The following is a 22,306-nucleotide window of genomic DNA, read 5'->3' on the forward strand; positions in this document are numbered from 1 at the left end:
GATGGTCACTCTAGCAATGATTATTCCAGCACTGGCAGAGGGAGACTTTTTTTTGGCCCTTGACCTTCAGGATGCTTATTTCCATATTTCAATCCTACTATCTCTCGGACAGTTCCTCATGTTTACCCTAGGACAACACCACTATCAGTAAAGAGTACTCCCCTTCAGGTTGTCATCGGCTTCGAGGGTATTCTACAAGGTTCTTTCAGTAGTGGGTGCTCGCCTATGCTCCCAGGGGATCATGATCTACTCCTACCTGTATGATTGCCTCCTGAGAGCGTGCTCCTTCAACGAGGCTTGTCAGGTTACCAAAATTGCTGTAGACTTATTCACGGAACTGGGCTTACAGATCAACACCCAGACATCAACCTTCATCCCAGAACAATGCCTAGAATTCATAATGACTGACCTCGTCTTGTTACAGGCCAAAGTACTCCTGCCTCAGCACAGGTTCCTCTCCTGGGGTGTGCTCATAGAGACAATACGAAACAGCCCCCAAATATCAGTCAGACACTGCCTCCAACTTTTGGGGGATATGGCAGCTGGCACAGCGGTGATACCTCATTCCAGGCTTCACATGCAGTGTTTCCAGATGTGGTTCAGCTCAGTCTACAGACTAAATAGAGATGGACAAGATAAACCTCTGTCACTGTCCACCAAGGTAAAAAACTCCCTGTACTGGTGGAAAAACACAGGAAATATTTGCAAAGGGATGCCCTTTTTGCAAACTTCCCAGTTGGTACTTCTCACCACCAACGCATCCCTCATAGGATGGGGAATGCATCTAAACAACCTTACAACACAAGGCAAATGGTTGTCCATGAAGATATGCCTCCACATCAACCTCCTCGAGCTCAGGGTGGTCAGCAGTGCCTGCACCCACTTCCTCCCACTGATCAAGGGAACACACACAAAAGCGTCCTAACAGACAACATAGCATGCATGTACTGCATAAATCGACAGGGAGGAGCCAGATCACCCTCTGTCTGTGCAGAAGCACTAACGTTATGGAACTGGTGCATCTCCCACATTACACTATCAGCAGTCTATCTTCCAGGCACACAAAACTCGATAGTGGACAGTCTAAGTTGCAGGTTCCCACATGACCAGGAAGGGGAGATGCACCCAGCAGTGCTGTACAACCTATTCAGGTGGTGGGGGACTCTGATCACAGACCTGTTCATCACTTTATTGAACAAGAAATGTCTATGTTACTGCTCTAGAGCAGGGCTGGGGCAACATTCCCTAAGCAATGGACCTTCCTCCATGCCTTTCCTCCATTTCCCCTACTGTCAAAAATCCTATTAAAAATGAGACGGTACACATGTCATACTGATTGCTCCCACTTGGCTGAGACAGAATTATCACCCTTACCTGTCACAGCTCTCAAGATGCCCACCAATCTCTCTCCAGTCCACTCCATACCTCCATTCATAGAACAAAGGATGTACTCTACATCCCAACCTTGGGATTCTCCGTATCAAGGCTTGGCTCCTTCATGTTTCAAATGCATAGAAAGTTCCTGCTTGGAGGAGGTACAAGAGGTATAATTAAACAGTAGAAAATCCACAACATACTGTATTTACCCACAAAAAAATTATCCAGATTTCAGACTTGGTGTAATTCTCAACAAATTTCTCCAACATCCACTACTCTTCCAAAGATCCTAGACTGTGCACTGACTCTTAAAAAAATGGGAACTATCTCTCAGTTCACTCAAAGTTCTCTTAGTGGCTATAATAGCCTTCCACCGATAAGCAGAGGGCTACTCAGAGCTATCACACCCAACCACAAAATGATTCCTCAGGAGTATAGTAAACCTTTTTACACAACCCTGACATCCCAACCCTACATGGGATCTAAATCTAGTGTTGAAAAGCCTGACTAGACCTCCCTTGGAACCCCTGGCTGTTCACTTACATACCTGTCAATGAAAACGGTCTTCCTGGTGGCAATCACCTTGGCTACGAGAATAGGGGAAATAGCAGCTCTGATGGCACATCTTTCCTACACGGTATTCTTTTGGGACAAGGTCACACTCAGGCCACACCTGAAATTCACACCTAAGGTGACCACCCCTTTTCACATGAACCAAATTATCCACCTTCTAACTTTTTACCCTGAGCCACACCGTGATAACAGGGAGGCTATACCGCACACACAAGGCGTTAGGAGCTCCCTGGCCTTTTACCTGGATAGGGCGAAGGCTTTTAGGAAGTTTCCTAGGCTTTTCCTTTCTACTGCGGAAAGATCCAAGGGCTCAGCAATATCAGCCCAGAGACTTTCCATGTGGGTCTCAAACTACATTAGACAATGTTATCGGGTTCACAACATGACACTTCCAGATGGTATTCTCACATTCCACTAGGTTGATATTTTCATCTGTTGCCTTCCTCAAGAATGTCGCTACAACAGAAATCTGTCCATACCTTCACAGAACATTGTGCGATTGGGGACTCCACCTCTGATGCCATCTTTGGCTCCACAGTACTGTCATCTGTAACTGACTCGACTCCGAAGTGCCAGCCTCCAGTGGGGCTACTGCTCGGGAGTCACCTACAGTGGAGCACCCCGAAGGGATACTACTTGAAGGAGCAGAGGAAGTTACTCACCTTGTGTAGTAACAATGGTTCATTGAGATGTGTCCCTATGGGTGCTCCACAACCCACCTTCCTCCCCTCTACTTCAGTTCTTGTCAATGACTCTGCGGTAGAGAAGGAACTGTGGGGGGTTAGCCTATGTGCACTGGTTAGCCTTGTGGCGGGGCATGAGGACACATATAATGGAACTTCCAATTGCCTGTAGGCTAAATGTTTACAATGAGAGAAAATTTTACCAAAATAAGCAGGTTTGCTAGGCTTATCCTGAGGGGTTTTTGCCATCTGCAATTATCTGAGCATTGTTTTTATGTCAATCCTTTGATGTCTACTAAGAGTACCAATCCAGTTCTAAATCCTTAATTCCAATTATAGTTTTGTAGGATGTTGTTAAATACACTGATATTTTAGTGAATTGATAACTTATTACTCATTTCATTATCTATTAAAATTACATTATTTGTGGGCTTCCTCTGCAAAAAAATGTTAATGGAGCCAATGCCATACGTAAGGAAATCCAATATTATCATATATTTGCTTTATTGCATATTACAATTTTCCTTAAAATTATTTTTCTTATTTGTTCAGCTTAGTAAATGTACTAGCTAATACAGGAATTCTATGTGATTCAGAAAAAAAATGCTCATTTCTGAAGATACACGTTCACGTTGGGAAGGTTTACATATGAATTTTTTAACGCCAAAATAGTGCTTGTAAATTACCAGATATTCCTGCCAGAGTGAGTAAGCCCCAGTTCTGCCACCCTTATGATATTCAGAGGTGTTGCTGTGGAGTTATGCTTTAATTCACTACAAGGGAGGCAGAACTGGACCTTTGAGAGTATGTCTATTCAACCTATGGCAGTGAGCCTCCCAGCCCAGGTTGAGAGATTTGGGCTAGTGTTCTACAAATAGCTGTGTGGATAGCTCTTGGAAGTCGTAGCTTGGGCTGGAACTCTGGGCTTGTCTACACTACCGGCTGGATCGATGGGCAGTGATTGATCCAGTGCTGCTGGGGAAGTCTTGGGCCACTCTCCACCCCCCAGCAGCAGGAGTTTAGGTGTTGGGGGGCTCAGGACTGGAGACTAGGGTGTGAGGTGGTGCTTACTGGGGGGGGATCGCCAGAAGGGTGACAGGAACTCTTCTCCCTCAGATCCTAGCTCCACATGTTGCCTCTGCCCACAGGCACCACTCCCACAGCTCCCATTGGCTGTGGTTCCCAGCCAATGGGAGCTGCAGAACTGGAGGTTGGGGTGGAGTGGAGGCAGCATGTGAAGCTTAGGAACCGGAGGTCACTGCTTCCCAGGGGCGGGTAGGGAACCTGCCCAAGTCCTGCCAACCACCCCCCAGCACCCGTGGCATCCCCCCAGGCCACAGCCTCCCTGAGTACCTGTGGGATCCCCCCGGGCTGTGCATCCCACCCCCACTGGGCTGTACCCTCCTTCCCCCGCCCCCCAGTATCCATGGTTCCCTGCAGGTCACACTTGCAGCACCCTCCCCCCCCCAGCACCTGTGGCGTCCCCCCAGGCCACAGCCTCCCTGAGTACCTGTGGGATCCCCCTGGGCTGCGCACCCCACCCCCACTGGGCTGTACCCTCCTTTCCCCCCCCAGTATCCATGGTTCCCCGCAGGTCACACCTGCAGCACCCTCTGGCCACCCTCCACTTCCTCCCCCCACTGGGCTGCATCCTCCCAAATTTTAGTCAGGGATATATAGTATGAGTCACGGACAGGTCACAGGCTGTGAATTTTTGTTTACTGCCTGGGACCTGTCCATGACATTTTTACTAAAAATACCTGTGACTAAAACATAGCCTTAATAATATCTACAGCCGTGATTTTGAAAAAAATCAATTTGTGCTTCAAGATATGAAGTCAAGGAGAGAGGAATTAAAGCTCTTGGTCAGGTGGTTAGTTTTAATAAAAAATGTTAAATATCTTAGGTCAAAATGTTCATACTTGAGTGCTTAAAGTTAGGCACATAAAACCCTATTTAGGCATCTAAATAGTGGCCTGATTTTCAAAAGTGAAAAGTTCTAGCCTCTGTTTGAAATTTATGGAGCCACAGGCACTGAGCATCTCTGAAAATAAGATAAATGTAGATTTAGGTGTCTAACTTTAGACATTCAGGTATAAATTTTTTTATCTTAGTAACTAATTTCTAACATCATTGTTAAGTCTTGTGGTTATCCTTTAAAATTACTCGGTGCTTGAACTGGCAAGCAGCTCTACCACCTATAAATGATAGGTCCCTTCCTTCTTCCTTGTCATAAATTGGTTTGCTAACCAGTTATATGAAAGATCCATTGCGCTAAACAATGCATAGGGAATTTCCCAATATTGTCAGAAGTGGTGATGTGCACACACAAGGGATTTTCACAAAAGGAAAAAGTAAAAGAAACCAGAGAAGAAATCACCCAGGAGACCTAAACCATCAGTGCTGATAAACATGCCAGGTTTTCCTCATGGCAAGTGGTGAGAGACACCCTCTTGTTGGTAGCACAGTTTCAAAAATGTAGTTGGCATCTTATAGCCACAAGACCTCCTAATGAATATATAATGTTAAGTGAGCATATTTCTAATAGCAATCAATCACTAAAAGCTAAATGACCTGGAATATCACTGTTATAATGGTTTCATGTCTGTATACTTGATTTATAATTGTGAAGTTTTGGGGTTTTTTTATATCTGTAGATATAGATATTTGCATGAGTGGATGTGTATCTGTGTACCCAAAAACATTACAATATATAGTTATATATGCACAATATTTATTTATTTAATATTTTTACAGCCCCTGAAGACGTACAACCACCTACAGCTATATCCTTTCCCACATTTTTACTACTGAGTTGGAGTCCTCCAACGAGACCAAATGGTATTATAACACAGTATGCTTTATATATGGATGCTGTATCAATCTACACTGGAAATGGAACTAAATATATTGTCAAAGGTGAGTTATATAGTGGTGACTCCTAAGATGGGTATGTCACAGTCAATGGGCTAACTGCACATCTAACCCTTCCTGGTCTTGTCAAATGCACCCTCCTCTCAGTTCTCAGGCCTGTAGCTGTCTCCTGTGTTGGAGTGAAAGCACGTGGTTCTTCTGCTCTAGGCATGCATCGTAGACTGCCATCCCCAAGTCCTAACTGTGATTGCCTCAGCAGGCCTGATGTATCTTCGGAGCCTGCAGTTCTATTCCCTTCAGGAGCAATGACACCAGTGACCAGACACCCTTCTTATAGCAAAGTATTGATTAGAGCAAAAGAATTTAAGAGAGAAACAGATCTTGTAATAGTAAAACAGACCAAATACATGTCTCGCTTACAAGATATCTAACCATTTTCCACATGGTGATCCTGGTAGATCTAGCTTCCTTATAGACTCCTCCACAGAGCCTCACTCTGACTGGGTGATCATCTATTCCCTTAACTCACAAACCTGTACTTTCCCTCCCTGCCTTGGGGAGTCTTTAAATCTTGCTCAGTCCTTTTATCACCCCCCCCCCTTTACAGAAATCAAGTCTCCTTTTAACTTTTTATAGTCCTTTGATCTGGTAACTTTCAGCTTTGGCAAAACGAGGCTTGAAACGTGTTGGAGATAGGAGGTAAGATCCCCCAAGCTACTAATTTTCCTCATTGTCTTTCAAATGTGTGTCTGGATGGCCTTCTCTGTGTTGCCTTCCTGCACAGCCCCCATTGAATTTGAGCATATAATAAACATTTCACTACCTCCAATATAACTTGTACAGTCTATCTCAATATCTATTTTACATATCTGTATTCTTAGATTATTACATAGCAGCTCCATGACCCTCATTGGCTGTTTGTATTGATGTACAGTCATCTGACATCTTACTTTCACTTTAACCTTTTTTTTCATCAACATACCACAAATTAGTCATTCAGGATTATCATACAATAAAAATAATGAACTATGTATAGCCTTGTGCAGCAAAAGGAATAGTCGAGTTCAGTCACAGTTTATTCATGTTTGTAGATAGGTGTAAAACCAAAAAAGATATTAAAATCATAATCTACCCAGGATAGAGGAGGGTCAGGGTCTTACTTTCTTTTTACTATAACACCTTTGCATATTATAAGACCTCAAAGACATTTCTGCATTTTGAGTTAGTACAAAACATTTTTAAAAATGCATAGTTCATTTTTTTTATTTGCACAGGCCATAAGCTACTAGTGCGGTGGGTCAGTTCTGACACTGAAAAATGAATCCAGTTAGAGAACCTCCTGAAGGCTGTTGATGTTTGCTATAATAAATAGCGCACACTTTAAGTCAAACTTTTTCATTCTGTATTCAAAGGTAATGGATTTTTTGTAACCATGGTAACCTTGTTGTATTTCTGGATAAATACATGAGGTATATACATTCTGGTTTTATTTTTGAATATAAACTACCACATTATATATTACTAATAATATGAAAAATAGGATATAGGTTAGCATAATGACAGCTTAAACTAGTATGCATTTTTCTTCTGCAAAAAATAAATATTTATCAAAAATATAGGTTCAATTAGTTTCACCCCCTTCCTGCACCCAGTTTTCTGGTATTCTTGTAGTACCATTTATCTTTTTTTCCAAGATCTCCATTAATCTCTTATTACTGTCCCATAACATTCTTTTTAAAAATTTGGAAGCAAAAATACATGTGCTTCCAGTCTTCTTATTAAAAACATTATTGAAAGATTTGTGCTGATGTTGTTACTAGGGTTGTGCTCTGCCCCATAGCATGTATTTGCAAAATGGTCATGAATTAGAAAGTGTGAAAAACATTTTTGGAATATGTTCACCATGCTAGTGGTTTTTTTAAAAGTGCATATCAGATTACATCGTGACTGATAACTACTCTCTAAGCTGTAATGAAGAGTTATCTATTGAAACTGCAGTCAAGATAATTTTTATAATTTTCCTACCAGCAATTAAGGGTAGGCTACTCTCAAAAGGCTCAATATTTGGCTCATCATCCAAAATGTTGGATGTTTATCTGAGACTTTTCCAGCCAGACCCGATTCTGTAAAACTAGCCTAAAGAACAGACTTTTAATGACATTTTTAGTACTCGTTTTTGTGGTAATATCTGGAAATAATGGAAGAACCACCTTTCTCACGGTAATGTAGCATTTCTGTTTCTGCTCCTGGCACAAACATTTATATGAACGTTTCAGTACCTTAACGTAAGTTTGGTTTCCCTTTGTTTTTTGAAATGGGCAAAGGCTTACAGTTTCAGTCCCTGAATTTGATTACTGAAGAAAATATATTGATAGGTCTACTAGGAAACTCCCCATCTCCCCAGAGACAGCAGAACACAGTTTCACCAAAATGGGACTAGCTGATTGCAACTCTGATAGAGTCAAAGACAATTTTCAGAGGGCAGGCCAGTTTAGTTCACTGCCTGTAAATATGTCTCCTCTTCCATGTGGAAGCCCCTACCATTGCCCCATTTAGTGTTATTCAGTAAGACCCAGTTTCCTTCCAATGGAGTCCCTGCTTCTCACCAAGAGTGCACCATATTTGTAAATCTCTTGCTTTTTAACTGATATTAGTTGCTAAATGGAAGAAGATTGATAGTCTCCTCATCTGAACTGGTGTGACATGAGTCACTTTCTCATTCTCTCTTACCATATGGGACATGACATGTATGACTGTTTGCTTCTGTGCCACCTTTATCTTGCTGCTAATTTCTCACTCTGCTTGAGGTATGCTGGAAATGTGGAAGGAGCCCAGGGGAAGAAATGTGATCTGAGTCAGAAGGTTGGGATTTAGGTCACCAGAAATCCAAGTCATTCTGACTCAGGACTATTCAGATTTCTAGCCTAGATTTATGCTTGGCTCTAATTTTAATCAAAGAAATGTCATTTTTGTTGCTAAAGTGGAAGGGCCTTTGTTTCCTTACATAACCTGCAATCTGCTCCTTTGTAAACTGGAGGAGTCATTACAAAGTGGTACAAAGTAATCTTTCTTCTCCAAGGGCTATATCTGCACAGTGATAAAATCAAAGGATTAAAAGCCAGATTCTGGGACTCTCCAGTGTTGTATCTGTCTCTCCTGCCTGTTTTTTTGTTTGTTTGTTTTTGCTTTGGGTGTGAAGGTTAGTGCTGTTGGCTTCTACTGAGCATGTGCATACTGGTTTTTCAGAGGCATATAATTTGGCCAAATTGGGTAGATTTTCCTAGGGACATCAAAAAGCACCTCTCTGGCCCCTAGGGAACACCCCTTGCCAGAGCATGGTGTCTCTAGAGCTTCTTAATGAAACATTTGTAAGATTTTTTTTCACATTAGCAAAACAATGTAGTTTTATCTAATATCATTCTCATAAATGGCTGACCTATTTTAGCCAAAACATTTTTTTAAAATCAGCTCAAGGCAGACAGCATGGAAAGAAAGTTTCAGCACAAGTGGTTAAAGTTTGGCAAAGTTGTAAACAAGTGAAAACTGTGTTTTATAATGAAAAGTATCAGACAACTTTAATTCTAGGCATTGCTGCCAGCACAACTTATAATGCGCAAAGAAATAATAATATAGCACAAACTTTTCTGAGGAGATTGCTAGTGATGATTGATTGTCAAAATCTGAGCAAAATTTCTCCCTCCCATGTCATCTGAGAGCTGGCTACTTTTGTGAGAAAAGTTTCTGGTAAAAGCCTGTAGTGAAAATAGTCTTCTTTTCTAGAGTGAAACACATTTGATTATCTAACCTGGTGAAGCCAAGAAAGACATTACTTGTAGATATATGTGACACACAAAATGTTTATATTTCCATCACTGTAGAGTGTAATCTCCAACTTTGACACTGAGCACACTGAGGATGTAAAAGTCTGCATTTTCTCCAGCACTGCATACTTGACACTGCTAACAAATTTGGTCCATTTAATTTCTCTTGCATATAGTAATGACTCTGATTGTGAATCTTTAAAAGAAAAATATTCCTATTAATACTCATCTGTTTGAAACTGTTATTTTCTCTGCCACACAGTAAGAAAGAATAGTGTTTGCATTATTTCAGGAAAGGGATACTTCACCGAACAAGTCACAGAGCCAGATTTTCAACTAGCTCAATAGAGCTGTGCCAGTTTACAACAGCTGTGGATCTGGCTCACATTCGGTGGCTTTCTACAGTTAAATTACAAATAATAATCTTTTCTGGTGTCTGTGATATGTCACTTTTGATCATTTAGTTTTTCTGGAGTATAAAGACAAGGGTAAGCCTTAGAAAGAGAGAGAAGAAGATAACCTATAGGAATAAGTAACAGTTGGCTGGCTCAAGTAGAGTGACCAGGTGTCCGGTTTTGGACCCGAATATCCAGTCAAAAAGGGATCCTGGTGGCTCCGGTCAGCACCGCTGACCATGCCATTGACTGTCCGGTTGGCGACGCTGCACAGAGGGGCTGGCAGGCTTCCTGCTAGCCTCTGCGCTGTGCAGCTCCCAGAAGCAGTGGCATGTCCTCCTCAGGCTCCAATGCGTAGGGGCTGCCAGGGGGCTCTGCACACTGCCCCCACCCCCAAGTGCCACCCAGAACCTGCCCCCCTGTCCCCCTTCTGGGCCCCAAACTCCTGCCCCAGCCCTGATCCCCCTCCTCCCTCCAACCCCCTCAGTCCCAGCCTAGAGCACACTCCTGCACTCCAAACCCCTCATCCCCAGATGGAACCCTCTCCCTCCCTCCCACATGTCCCAACCCCCTCCCTAGCCCTGATTTCCCCCTCCTGCCCTCCGAACCCCTCGGTCCCAGCCCAGAGCACCCTTCTACACCTCAAAACCTCATCCCAGCCCCACCCCAGAGTCTGCACCCCCCAGCCAGAGTCCTCACACGCTCCTGCCTCAACCCAGAGCCCCCTGCCATACTCTGAACCCCGTGGCTCCACCCCATGGCCCCCTCCTGCATGCCATACCCCTCGTCCCAAGCTGGCACCCTCACCCCCTCCCACACCCCAGCCCCCAAGCCAGCCTGGTGAAAATGAGCAAGTGAGTGAGGGTGGGGAGATCGAGTGACGGGGGGCTGGGGGATGGAGTGAGCGGGGGTGAGGCAGGAGCGGGACTTCAGAGGAGGGGCAGAGACGGGGCGAGGGTGTTCAGTTTTGTGCGAGTAGAAAGTTGGCAACCCTAGGCTCAAGTTGTTCTTGAACTTGAATGCTGAAAGACATATTTTGTAAGACCAGACAGATCAGAGTTGGAGAAGAGAATGAGGAGACTTGTTGAATTCTATGATTAATAATAGGGATGGGGTGAGAGTTCAGCATCTCTTAAAATCAGGGCCCACTATGTCAAATATTCAGAAACTGAAGCACCCAAAATTAGTCAACACTTATATGAATTCTTTTCTTGAAATCAATGATAAACCGTATCTTTAATATATGTGATCGCACAAATGCCATACTTCTTCGAGAAACACTTTTGGACTTTTTTTTGTCCTTTCCACACCTATAAAATTCTACTGATTTTGCGTTTATTATTAGGAATCCATCACAATTGTGTCAACACTTTATTTACTGTACAATTAAACATGACTTAAATGAAGGGAAATCCAGAAAACATTTGAACTGCAGAGTTTGATCGCCAGTCAGGGCATCACAAAGAGGAAAAGGCCTGTTAGATCATATGATTGTTATTTCTATGGTTATTCTAATTAAATATTGAATAGCATGGTAGCACCCAAAGACCGCAGTCAAGATTGGAGCCCCATTGTGCTGGGTGCTGTAGAAATATAGAAGAGACACTCTTTGCCCTGACAGTTTACAATTGCTAGATACTGTAGTATTTCTGTGGGAGCCACTGTGGGATTGTTTCCTATCTTCAAAGATGAAGTATAATATTTGTAAATGTCTGAAAGAGCCAAGTCTTCTGTTTCACTTGGTCCTAGGATAACCTATTCCAAAGAGTCATTCAACATCAATATAACCTTGGCATCCAGTTAATGAATTTAAAACTCTAGTTTGTTCTGGAAGCATTGGCACCTGCTGTATTAGTGTGAGCAATAGAATATTCATCTTCACCTGAAATACTACCCATGTTACACAAAGAGATATGAACTGAAGTCCAGTTGTCATTTTCAGGGTCTTGCTCTAATGGGCTACAGTTCAACAGTCACCATTCCCATATGACTGAATGACACATCCAGATCATAAGGCAGTACAGCAAGCAACATACTTCCCAAAGCAGTACAAAAAGAACATCATCCCTGCTGCAGGTTTCATGTGGGCCAAAATACTTAAACATTATGATGAGCACTATAAAAACCCCCAAAATAGTTGTATTGATGCACCCAGCACTAGAGGGCAGATTACACCAGGTTTATGGAAGGAGTAGGCTTCCCTTAATGTTATATATATATCTATATATATATTTAAGAAAGCACATTTGATACACCTGAATTGACAACACTGACATTGCCAGTGACCTGTACTAGTGTAATTAATTCTTCAGACCCAGAATGCAGATTCAGCAGGCACAAAACCAAAGGGCAATTGGGACTGTCTGAGTCTGTCATTTCTGTGTTCCAACTTCAAATGGAAGACTCTAGTCCATTCACTGGACTTAACTGTACAGATCCGGAGGCCAGGGAGGAAAGCATTATGTTTATTTGTAGCAGCTCTCTTGTATCATTTTCTGTTGCAGTGCATTAGTGTAGTGTTAAATAAAATCTGCTTATTTAAAATCCTTTTAAATAGTGTTTAAATATTTCCTGCTGATACAATCTGCTAAAGTAGTTATCCTTGCTGCAGATTTCAGTTAACCTTGTCGCAGATCCTAAGCCTGGAGCTACACAGACTTTTAGGGGCCTTGATTATGGAGCAAAACCTAATGGTGTCATTATAAAACCACAGCTGGACAAGCTTCTGGAATCCTTGTCCTTCAATCAGATTTGGGTAACACAGCAAGCCAGGAGAGAACTCATGTTAACCCTGCCTGAATTGCTGAGCTCTCAGGTTATTTGGGCACCACTTTCTAGAAATTAAAATAATAAAATAAAACTCAAATTATAAAACAAAAGGGATTGGCACCTCCAAATCTGCCACATATACAAGCACAAACTGTTTTGAACAAATGGCTTTCTCCAAAGCTAATAGCAATGGATTAGCCAAAAGAACAGAAAAAAGGCACATTTGTATGGCAATGTAGGGAAAGTGCATTGCTGCTACCCATTCTGGATCTGTTCAGTGAACAGAGAGAAGGGAGGCATTAAGCTTCCAGGTCTATCAATCACAAGCCTTGACAAGACTTAAAGTCACTCAAAAATGCAAAAAGTCCAAATGATCCTTTCTTTCCTGTGATCTGACACCAAGAGTTTCTCATAGTAAGAAATGTGTAAGACACTAGTCCTTTAATTGTCCCTTCACAAATATGTAGATTGGATAAGAGAGTTTAAAATACCAAATGCTGTTTGAGTGATATTGCATACTGAAAGAGAGGATGTAAGCCCAGTATTCACCTAACTGCAGTGTATTTGTATTTGTAAAATGAAATACAGTAGTCTACTTGCAAATCATGGGGCTGATTCCCCTCTCACTTCATCTTTGTAAATTAAGAGTAGCTCCAAAGAAGTCACTGGAGTTACAGCAGGTCAAATATGGTGTGATAGGCAAATTGTGCCCCATGCATTTTATATTTAAATTACCGTAGACTATGTTAACCAAGGGTGAGAAGATAGTTCATGGTTCATGTTCATTCAGTTGTAGGTCTCTGCTAACAATGGTGCAGTTTGTGACGGTGGTTCTTGTAGGTACTTGTCCCATAAGAACTGGACTGAAACTGCTAATTCTTTTGACATCAGCCACTGATATGAAAGTAGATGTTGTTTGGGCTCCTGTAGTTTGAGTGCCTAAAGACAGGCACCTAAATAAGTGATTGGGGTTGTGGATAAAGTTTATCTAGTTGATATAGTGTACTTGGATTTCCAGAAAGCCTTTGAAAAATTCCCTCACCATCAGCTCTTAAGGAAACTAAGTAGTCATGGGATAAGAGGGATGGTCCTTTCATAGGTCAGTAACTGGTTGAAAGATAGGAAACAAAAGGTAGAAATAAATAGTCTGTTTTCATTGTGCAGAGAGGCAAACAGTGGTGTCCCCCAAGGATCTACACTGGGTGCTGGGCTGTTCAACATATTTATTAATGATCTGGAAAAGGGAGTGAACAGAGAAGTTGCAAAGTTTGCCCATGATACAAAATTATTACAAAGCAGACCATGTGAAGTTACAAAGGAGTCTCACAAAACTGGGAAACAAAATGACATGAAATTCAGTGTTAAGTGCAAAATAATGCACATTGGAAAAAAATAATCCCAACTATACAGATATAATGTTGGGTTCTAAGATAGCTGTTCCCATTAAAAAAAAATGTTTGAGTCACCATGGATAGCTCTCTGAAAACTTCCATTCACTGCCTAGCAGTGGTCAAGAAGGCTAACAGTATATTAGGAACCGTTCAGAGAAGGATTAAAAAAAAAGACAAAAAATATCATCATACCACTACATAAATCCATGGTGTGCTACTCAAATAGGATCTAGTGGAACTGGAAAATATTCAGAGAAGGGCAACAAAAAAGATCAAGGGTATGGAATTACTTCCCTGTGAGGAGAGACTAAAAAGATTAGGGCTGTTCATCTTAGAAAAGAGACACCTAAGGGGAGAGACGATAGAGGTCTATAAAATAATGAATGGTGTGGAAAAAGTAAATAGAGAAGTGTTATTTACCTTTTCACTCAATACAAAAACCAGGAGTGACCCAATGAAAATAATAGGCAGGACATTTAATACAAAAAAGAGGAAGTACTTTTTAACTCAACACACAATAATCTGTGGAACTCATTGCCGTGGGATGTGGTGATGGCCAGAAGTATAACTGGGTTCAAAAAAAGAATTGGATAAGTCCATGGAGGATAGGTCCATTAATGGCTATTAGTAAAGATATGATTTGGTCACAGATTTGGTAACTTTAATGAACCTCCATGACTTCTTTGGCTTCAGCCCCCTGCCTCAGCCACTGTGGAAGGGGCAGGGGCTGGAGCTGTCAGTCCCACCTCCTTGTGTGGCTTGGGCTTCAGTCCCCCCGGTGGTCAACCCCACCCCCAGATGCTGGTTAGTTTTAGTAAAAGTCACGGGCAGGTTGTGGGCTTCTGTGAATTTTTGTTTATTGCCCGCAACCTTTCCGTGCCTGTATTAAAATTAACCATGACAAAATCTTAACCTTAGCTATTAGCCAAGGTGATTAGGGATTCAGCCTCCTGCTCGGGGTGACCCTAAACCTCTGACTATCAGAAGCTGGGAGTGGAAGATAAGGTGGATCACTCCGTTATTGCTCTGTTCTGTGTACTCCCTCTGAAGTTCTAGTATGGGTCGCTGTTGGAGACAGGATACTGGGCAAGATGGACCATGGCCTGACCTAGTATGACAACTCTTATGTTCTTATAGTCTTAGAATTTCTGATGTGTTGAGTACCCTCACTCAGTCAGAAGTCAACTGGGCCACTTATTTTTGATGCCAAGATGTGGTACACAAATTTGAAAATTTTCACTTATCTTCACAGTGGTAGAAACTGGACAGTTATATTTGACATCAAGACTTAAAACTAAACTCTGGTTTTGCTTTCTTCAGATAATATGTGTATGTTACCATTAACACTTTTAGAGAGATTAAACTTTTTTTTAATGTGGGCTTTATTGAACGTTTAAAAATTGACAACCCCCAAAGAACAAAAATAAGAGATTGGTGGATTTGGGGCTCTGCAAAATATTCACAAAAGAACAGATTGTAAACACCTTATTCACATTGGTGAATATGAGGATTTTGCATATTTTGGAAACAGATGGGGGTGTTTTTGGAACAGAGTCTAATTTCATGAAAAACTGGTGGAATGTTGTTGCTTTCACTCACAATAATGCCCATTTTTCAATGAAACTCTGTCCATGTTCACTCAAAAAGTTGGAGAACCACAAAAATCTCCACATTTTTTAAACTTCTTAAATTGGACGTTTTCTTTCCACAAAGATGAATTTTGTATTGAATCCCATTCAAATTTAAAATTTCACGTGGATCAGTGCAAGAATTTCAGTTTCATGAAAAATAATTTATAAGTGAACATTTGGGAGTATGAAATGATCCCGGATAAAACTGCAAATATTTTTTTCAGAGAATGTATAGCACTTAATTTACATAACTGGAAAGGGAAAGAGTACTAGAAACATTTATGACAAATTGGTGTGTAAGTAAAAGAAACTACAGTTGGACTAAGTTACTAGATGTCACAAGCAGCAGTGCTGCATGCTGACGATTATTGCTGGCTGTTAACCCTTTGGGATTGCACCACCTGCATTGCACCACCTGCACAATTGAATGTGTTCCATGTGTCCTAATATTCCAGTGACACCATTGAAATGTTCATCGATGGTAGCAACACAACAGGCAGGTGCACTGGAGGCCCAGCAGTGATACTGGTGGTATGTAATGCTCTTCTCCAGGAAGACAGATGGAGAATATTACAGGGCTGCTTGCTCTAAAAGGATCAAAATCAGTCCATGAAGTCAATGGAGTTGCATCTGCTTACATGAGGGTGAATCTGAGACAGTTCTTGCTCCCAATAGGTGAATGGATGTTTACTAGTGACCCTCACAGGAGAAGGTTTAGGTCTTTTCTTTAAATTTTTTATTTGCACTGCATCCTCACTCATAATCTCCATCCCTCTTTGGAGTTGCACATGCAGTACTGCCCCCTGCACCTACTGGATAGTTAATACATTAATTAGTTTGAAAACTATTTTAATTGTTTCAGAGACTGGAAATCTGTATTCTGTCAATTTTAGCAGTGAGTGAACCTCAGAGGTTTGGACATTTGGTAAACTTTGCGTGAGCATCCAGATATCTGGATGTTTGTTCAGGCCTCTTGCTTCTGTAAATTTGTGGTGAAAAATCTGAGAATGACTTTTTAAAATTGTTCCAGATTGTTTTACCAGTTAATATCACTAAACTATTTCTATTTAGGTTTAGAAATAATACAGGAGCAGCCTTTCCTTCATTGTTCTCAGCACTCTTGGTTCTCATCTGTTCATGGTGAACAATACATGTCTGAACATTATAGAATCTTAAAGTTAGATTTGAGTTGAGTTCTAAAAATACATGACAGTTTGGACTGCTGGAAGAAGATTCTTGTATTTTCCAAACCTGCTGCCCCCTCTCCTAAATTATGCAAAAATAAAATGGTTTGCAGGGCATAAATCAAGTCAGATTCCAGCTTGATGTGTCGCAAAAATCATGAAAGGAATTCTGGCAGATTTCTTTTCCTGTTGAATCATTGCAAGAATTTAACCTACATTTTTACACCAACCACCCAAATTGTTTACATAAAACTTTATAGCCATTTAGTTGGTACTGAACTCCATCAGACTTTTCACTATTCCTTTAAAATACGGTATTTTTTATGATAATCCTCTTCTGATCTAAATTGCAGTTTGGCTTCAAACGTTTTTTTATACGACAGATATATTCATACCAATCATAAAGATTCATACCATGTAAATATAGGAACAATTTAAGATGATGTATTACAAAGAAAATAAATAGTGCATAAGCACTAAAATTAAGTGAACATAAATCGAAGCATGTAAGGAAAATATCAGATTAGTGTTCTTTAAGTAATGCATAAACTCAAAATCTTTTAAGATGACTATCATGAGGCAGATGAGAAACGGAGTTCATTACTATTTCAGTGATGGCAGCGTTGCAAATACTGCACTCCATTATTGTAGATGCAACTTAAATGTTCATATATTGATTTCTTTTTTTCTGCCATTGCTGGCAATGTATATGATGGCATGTAAATCAACATCTGGATTCATAATTTAACAATGCTGTTGTTGTTTAATCATTTCAGTAATGTACTGCACAGCACAAGGTCAGCAGACGTAAGGAGAAAAAGCGTCAGCTGAGGAAAAGTGAATTTTCATTCTGATGATAATCTTCTGTCTTGTGTCCTGTATCAAGGAGTATATCTCTTCTCATTTTTTATTCTAGTTTGCTATTAATCAGTGCAACTTGAGATCTTTTTATAATAATCCTTATTAATGCCTGAAGGTTCTATCAGCGTAGGTACATCAAAATATGTAATTTTGTACAAATATCCTTATGGAAACATTTAACATTTTGTTTTTAGATTTATCGGAGCAATATAAATTAGAGTGGTTTGGAATAAGTATTTGATAAAGAGCAGCAGAAGATAAAATATTTCTTGTTTGAACTTAGGATGGCATCAGAGTGGAGCTATGTTACATTCAGAATGGAAATATTTGATCTTGCAATGAAACCGTTTGAATTGGCTTTTACATTAAAAAGATTTATTTTGAATTGATGTATAAATAGGCTATATTATGGAATTTACTGGGCAAATAAATATACCACTTCTAGTGAGGGGTAAAACTCATTTTTCTTGAGAGGTAAATGTATAATTGAATATGAATGCTCTGTTTACACTGTACATTACAATGTTGTACATTTAAAGTGTGCTCACAAAACCATTATTTTTATTATCTTTTGCACATTGCAGTGGCAGTGGTGCACTGGAATATTTCTTTTTTGTGTCTTTTCTAACTGATCCAGAGGCTACAGAACTTGCATTACATGGCTACCCTGGACGTACAAGTGAGGGAATACAGATAGTATATAAAACACATAATATTCTAAACCCAGAGATACTTAAGGTCTCTCTCCAGCATCCCTCTAAAGTAATTGAAGCCAAATTTCTCTCTCTTTTGAGGCTCCATCTGATTCAGGCCTTGGAATATTAATAATACTTAGCACTCTATGTATTCAAAGCATTTTAAAGATATTAGTTCTTACAATTTGCCTGGGGAGGAAAATAGGCAACTAGTGTTAGCCCCATTTTTCAGACAGAGAAACTGAAGCACAGCACAGAGAATCTGATGGCCAGATTTCCACAGATGCTGAACATCCCACAGCTCCTATGGCACCACTGAAAATACAACTTACCCAAGGTCACACACCTGAACAGAGCCTGCGTAAGAGCACAGCAGTTTGGGCTCCCTCATCCATGCTTAATCTACTTGGCCACACTGTGTTTCAAGTCAAAAATATTGTAATTAGAATTCATATAAATAGATGTTGAACAGAGCTGTAAGGAATGTGAAATATCTTGGTACAAACATATTACCTTTGCGTTAAGAATAGGTATTTCTGTTTAGTGAAAAGAAATAATTATTGTTTGAATATGTGTTACCAACTTGTCCCTACATGATATCAGATGACTAGAGCTATTTGATGACCACAATAAAACAGTTGGACTGCCCTTTTAAGAGGGCTGCTCCTCCTCTCCCTCTTCATTGGTTTTGAGCCCATGGTGACACAGAAGGCTAGAATGAGTGGAATGTATAAGCAAGGTTCAAAGGGGACAGGTGACAAAAGCCTACATGTAGATATAAATAAAGGTGACATTAACAGAAGGCTGGATATTTGGGGGAGGATGGAATATTATAGTAGAGTTATAGGAAGCAACAGGTGGGAAGACCAGGGGGGAATCTGCTTTAATATCTTTGATGTCTATTCAGAAAAGCAATAAATTTGGGAAATAAATAGGAAGAACTGAAAGTATTAATACATAAGCTAAATTATGACTTAATTGGTATCACTCAAAATTGGTAGAATAAATCTCATCACTGGAATATTAGTATAAAGGGGGAAAAGGAAGGAGGTATTGCATTACGCATCAAGAACATACACACTTGCAATAAAGGTAGGAAGTCAAGAAGGAGAGGATAACCTACAGTGTCAACAACCACAGACAGGACAAGGAGAATGAAGATGGAGTAGAAGCCCTAATATATAGCCAGAATAAGAAACCTAAGTGTGAGCTTTTTCAGGATAGTGAGGGGAGGAGGCCAGACTGGAAAGGATCCAAGATGGAGTTACAGGAGATTAAATCAGTGTATCATGTAGACATTGTGTTTGAGTTTAGAGATGAAGAGGAGGAGGCCGATGAGATGATGACTAGTGGCGGAGAAGGTCCATTATGTGGACTGGAACCTCCTGCAATCTTTTTTTTCCTGGCATGGGGAGAACAGAAACTTCATAGGAACAGAAACTTGAATTTGTTCTTTCTCTTATTTAAAGCTGCTTAATGCTTGAATTATGAGCCAAATACCCAGGCATGTCTCTTATGTACATTGTGGGAGGGACAGGTGATTTTACACCACCTTTCTGCTCTGCTGATCCTGGAGACCAGCCCTATATGGGCCAGTTGAGGAGTCTAACTAATCTGCTTGACCAATGTGTCTGGACATTCTTCTCACAACTCTGTGTTCCATGCCCTGGAAGGGCCTTCCCATAGAAACAAGTTTTTGATAGGAGCATTGTGTACATTTATCAGATAGATTATTTGGGATAATTGAGACACAGGCTAATCTCTTTAAACATTAGGGTAAAAAGGGGAGTTTCCATTTTGTCAGATGAAAGGTTTTGGGCTCCTGTTGTGAGGCTGGCAGGATTTAATATCATTCTTTTAATGCCACAAATTCATTTTTTTCAAACTCCTATGTTGTATTGGGAATGTGAATATATGCATAATTGAAGCCTTTCTGTTAAATGTATATCCAAATATAAAACACATTGGCCAAACAATACTCAAAATAATGTAAAATACATTGAAAAAACATATCAGAATAAGATAATGTATGTCTCTCTAATTTCCTGGAACCAACGCGGCTACAACAGCACTGCATAAGATAATGTATGGAGTTCCCTGAAAAAGAGATGCTTGTATCTTAGCTTAACTAGATAAATCTCTGGCAGAGCCGAGAGAGAGACAGCAAAAACAGATGGTAGCTAGAACTAGAACGCGATTGACAATATTTGCATATAGGGCAAAGGAAAATTCCAGGGGACTAAATGGACTGATTTGGTTTGAGGCAGTTCAGAGAAATTACAAGAAAACTACTTTCACCAAATAGTCTGCCCCAAGTGATTCCTCTTTGGGAAGCACATTAATCAATGCTACATTACTCTGCCATAGAACCACTCCTCCTTACCCTACCTTACAGTTAGGTGCCACTGTTTTGTGAAGGCAGATTCACTGTGGCTGAAGCTGCAGGGCAGTCCGTTGATGACATGGCCTTCCTTTCCCATCAGATAAACCCCCCATCAAAATTGACAGTAGTTGGAAGTCTCAGCAGGGGACTGGAATGGGCATGGAGACGAGGTTAATGCTCCATTCCTACAGATAGTCTCTCTAGAAAGCTCACCGATGAGGGAGTGTGGAGAAGGTTGCAGCACTACTGCCTATGCTGTATCTGTTTTGTACGTAAAAAGAGGATTCTGGTTTTCCAGAGTTGTAAATCTGGCACCTTTTGAAAGCACAAAAATCACTCAGAGTTAACCAAAAGATTTTCTTTGTGCAGAAATTGTCCTGTGATTCTTCATTACAGTCAGACTGAGTCTCTAGGAGTTGCCATAGAAGTAGTGCAGCTCACACCGGTAGTAGCAATGGTGAGAATTATCCTACGGGCAGGTCACCAGACATTTTACCACCTTGTCATCTAAGCCTGCTCAGAGCAGGTCTGGAGAACCCTGTGGTAAAAAAGCTGGTGAACACTGATGCCCCACCTGCACAACCACTCCCATCACTGAGTACAACGGTGAGCAGTTTCCCCACAAGCCAGGGGCTATGAGTCCACAGAGAAACTTAAAACCTCCATTCTGACAGACAGCTCCACAGAGACTAAGGCCAAACCTTAAGAAGGGAGAATCACCTGCGGAGCATTGCAATTCCCATGGAAGACTGAGAATTGCTGGTGCCCAGAGATTCATATGATGAGATTTATCTCAACATTTGCTCCTAACTTTCTGTGTGTTCACTGTGTTTTGATATATTTTAATACATTTCATAGGATTGGCCAGTCTTCTCTCCAGCCCTCTCTGCCCACCTTTTGTTGTTTTCCTGCAGTATTACAGTGTATGTCTGTTACAGTTGTCTGACACAAGCAAATCCAGAAAGCTTTCCTCAACAAGCTAACAGAAAGGAAATAAATTCTCACCAATAATACTTAATGGTTAATAGTCTGTAGTCTTTCTGTACTATAGAAAGTAGGACATGGAGAATCTGAACTGAGGATCTAGGCTAGAGGGGAAAAAAGGGAAATGTATAGGACTGTGGGGAATGAATAATATACCTTTTTCTGTACGCATGAGAGTGGGGACTTCAGAAGTCTCTTAAGGGTTCACCACTTGTGAATTATGCATCTCACTCTCACTAGTAGGCGTAAATGCATAATTCTAATCTGTTCTTATTACTTATTTATAACACACCAGTAGAATGTAAATTCTATGCCTCCTTTGTACAAGCTGCACATGCCACTTACGGTATGCAGATATTTCAAGGAGCCTACACAGACAACTTTCTTGGTGTAGCACATCATTCCCAATTAAAAGGCCTAAACTTCTAATGATAAATTAAACCTATTCTTCCCCAGTTCACAGGTGGATCATGCAGGAGTGCGTGCAAGAGAAAAGGGAGAGAATTAATAGAAAATAAGTATTCAGCTTGAAATAACCTACTCTGCATTATTATCATTGTTATTTATTATAGTTACTGTAATAAACTGTACATGGTTGGGGAAAAGCCTGCAACAAATACTAAATTTATGAGATCGGGGACAGGTGATTGTTCTTTCTTTTCATGTAGCTGACATTGATCAATTT

At 40.7% G+C, this 22,306-nt stretch overlaps 1 protein-coding gene across 1 annotated transcript in view; it reads left to right on the forward strand.

The window, feature by feature from the left end:
- The window catches only part of USH2A (usherin), a 624,012-nt gene that overhangs the window by 304,570 nt on the left and 297,136 nt on the right, over positions 1 to 22,306 (forward strand). Inside the window, exon 33 of the mRNA XM_045011456.1 lies at positions 5,391 to 5,552. Within this exon, the coding sequence (XP_044867391.1) occupies positions 5,391 to 5,552 (162 nt within the window). The remainder of the gene's footprint in view (positions 1 to 5,390; positions 5,553 to 22,306) is intronic.

This window comes from Mauremys mutica, chromosome 3 (assembly GCF_020497125.1).
Source record: "Mauremys mutica isolate MM-2020 ecotype Southern chromosome 3, ASM2049712v1, whole genome shotgun sequence".
In the NCBI taxonomy this organism is placed as follows: domain Eukaryota; kingdom Metazoa; phylum Chordata; order Testudines; family Geoemydidae; genus Mauremys; species Mauremys mutica.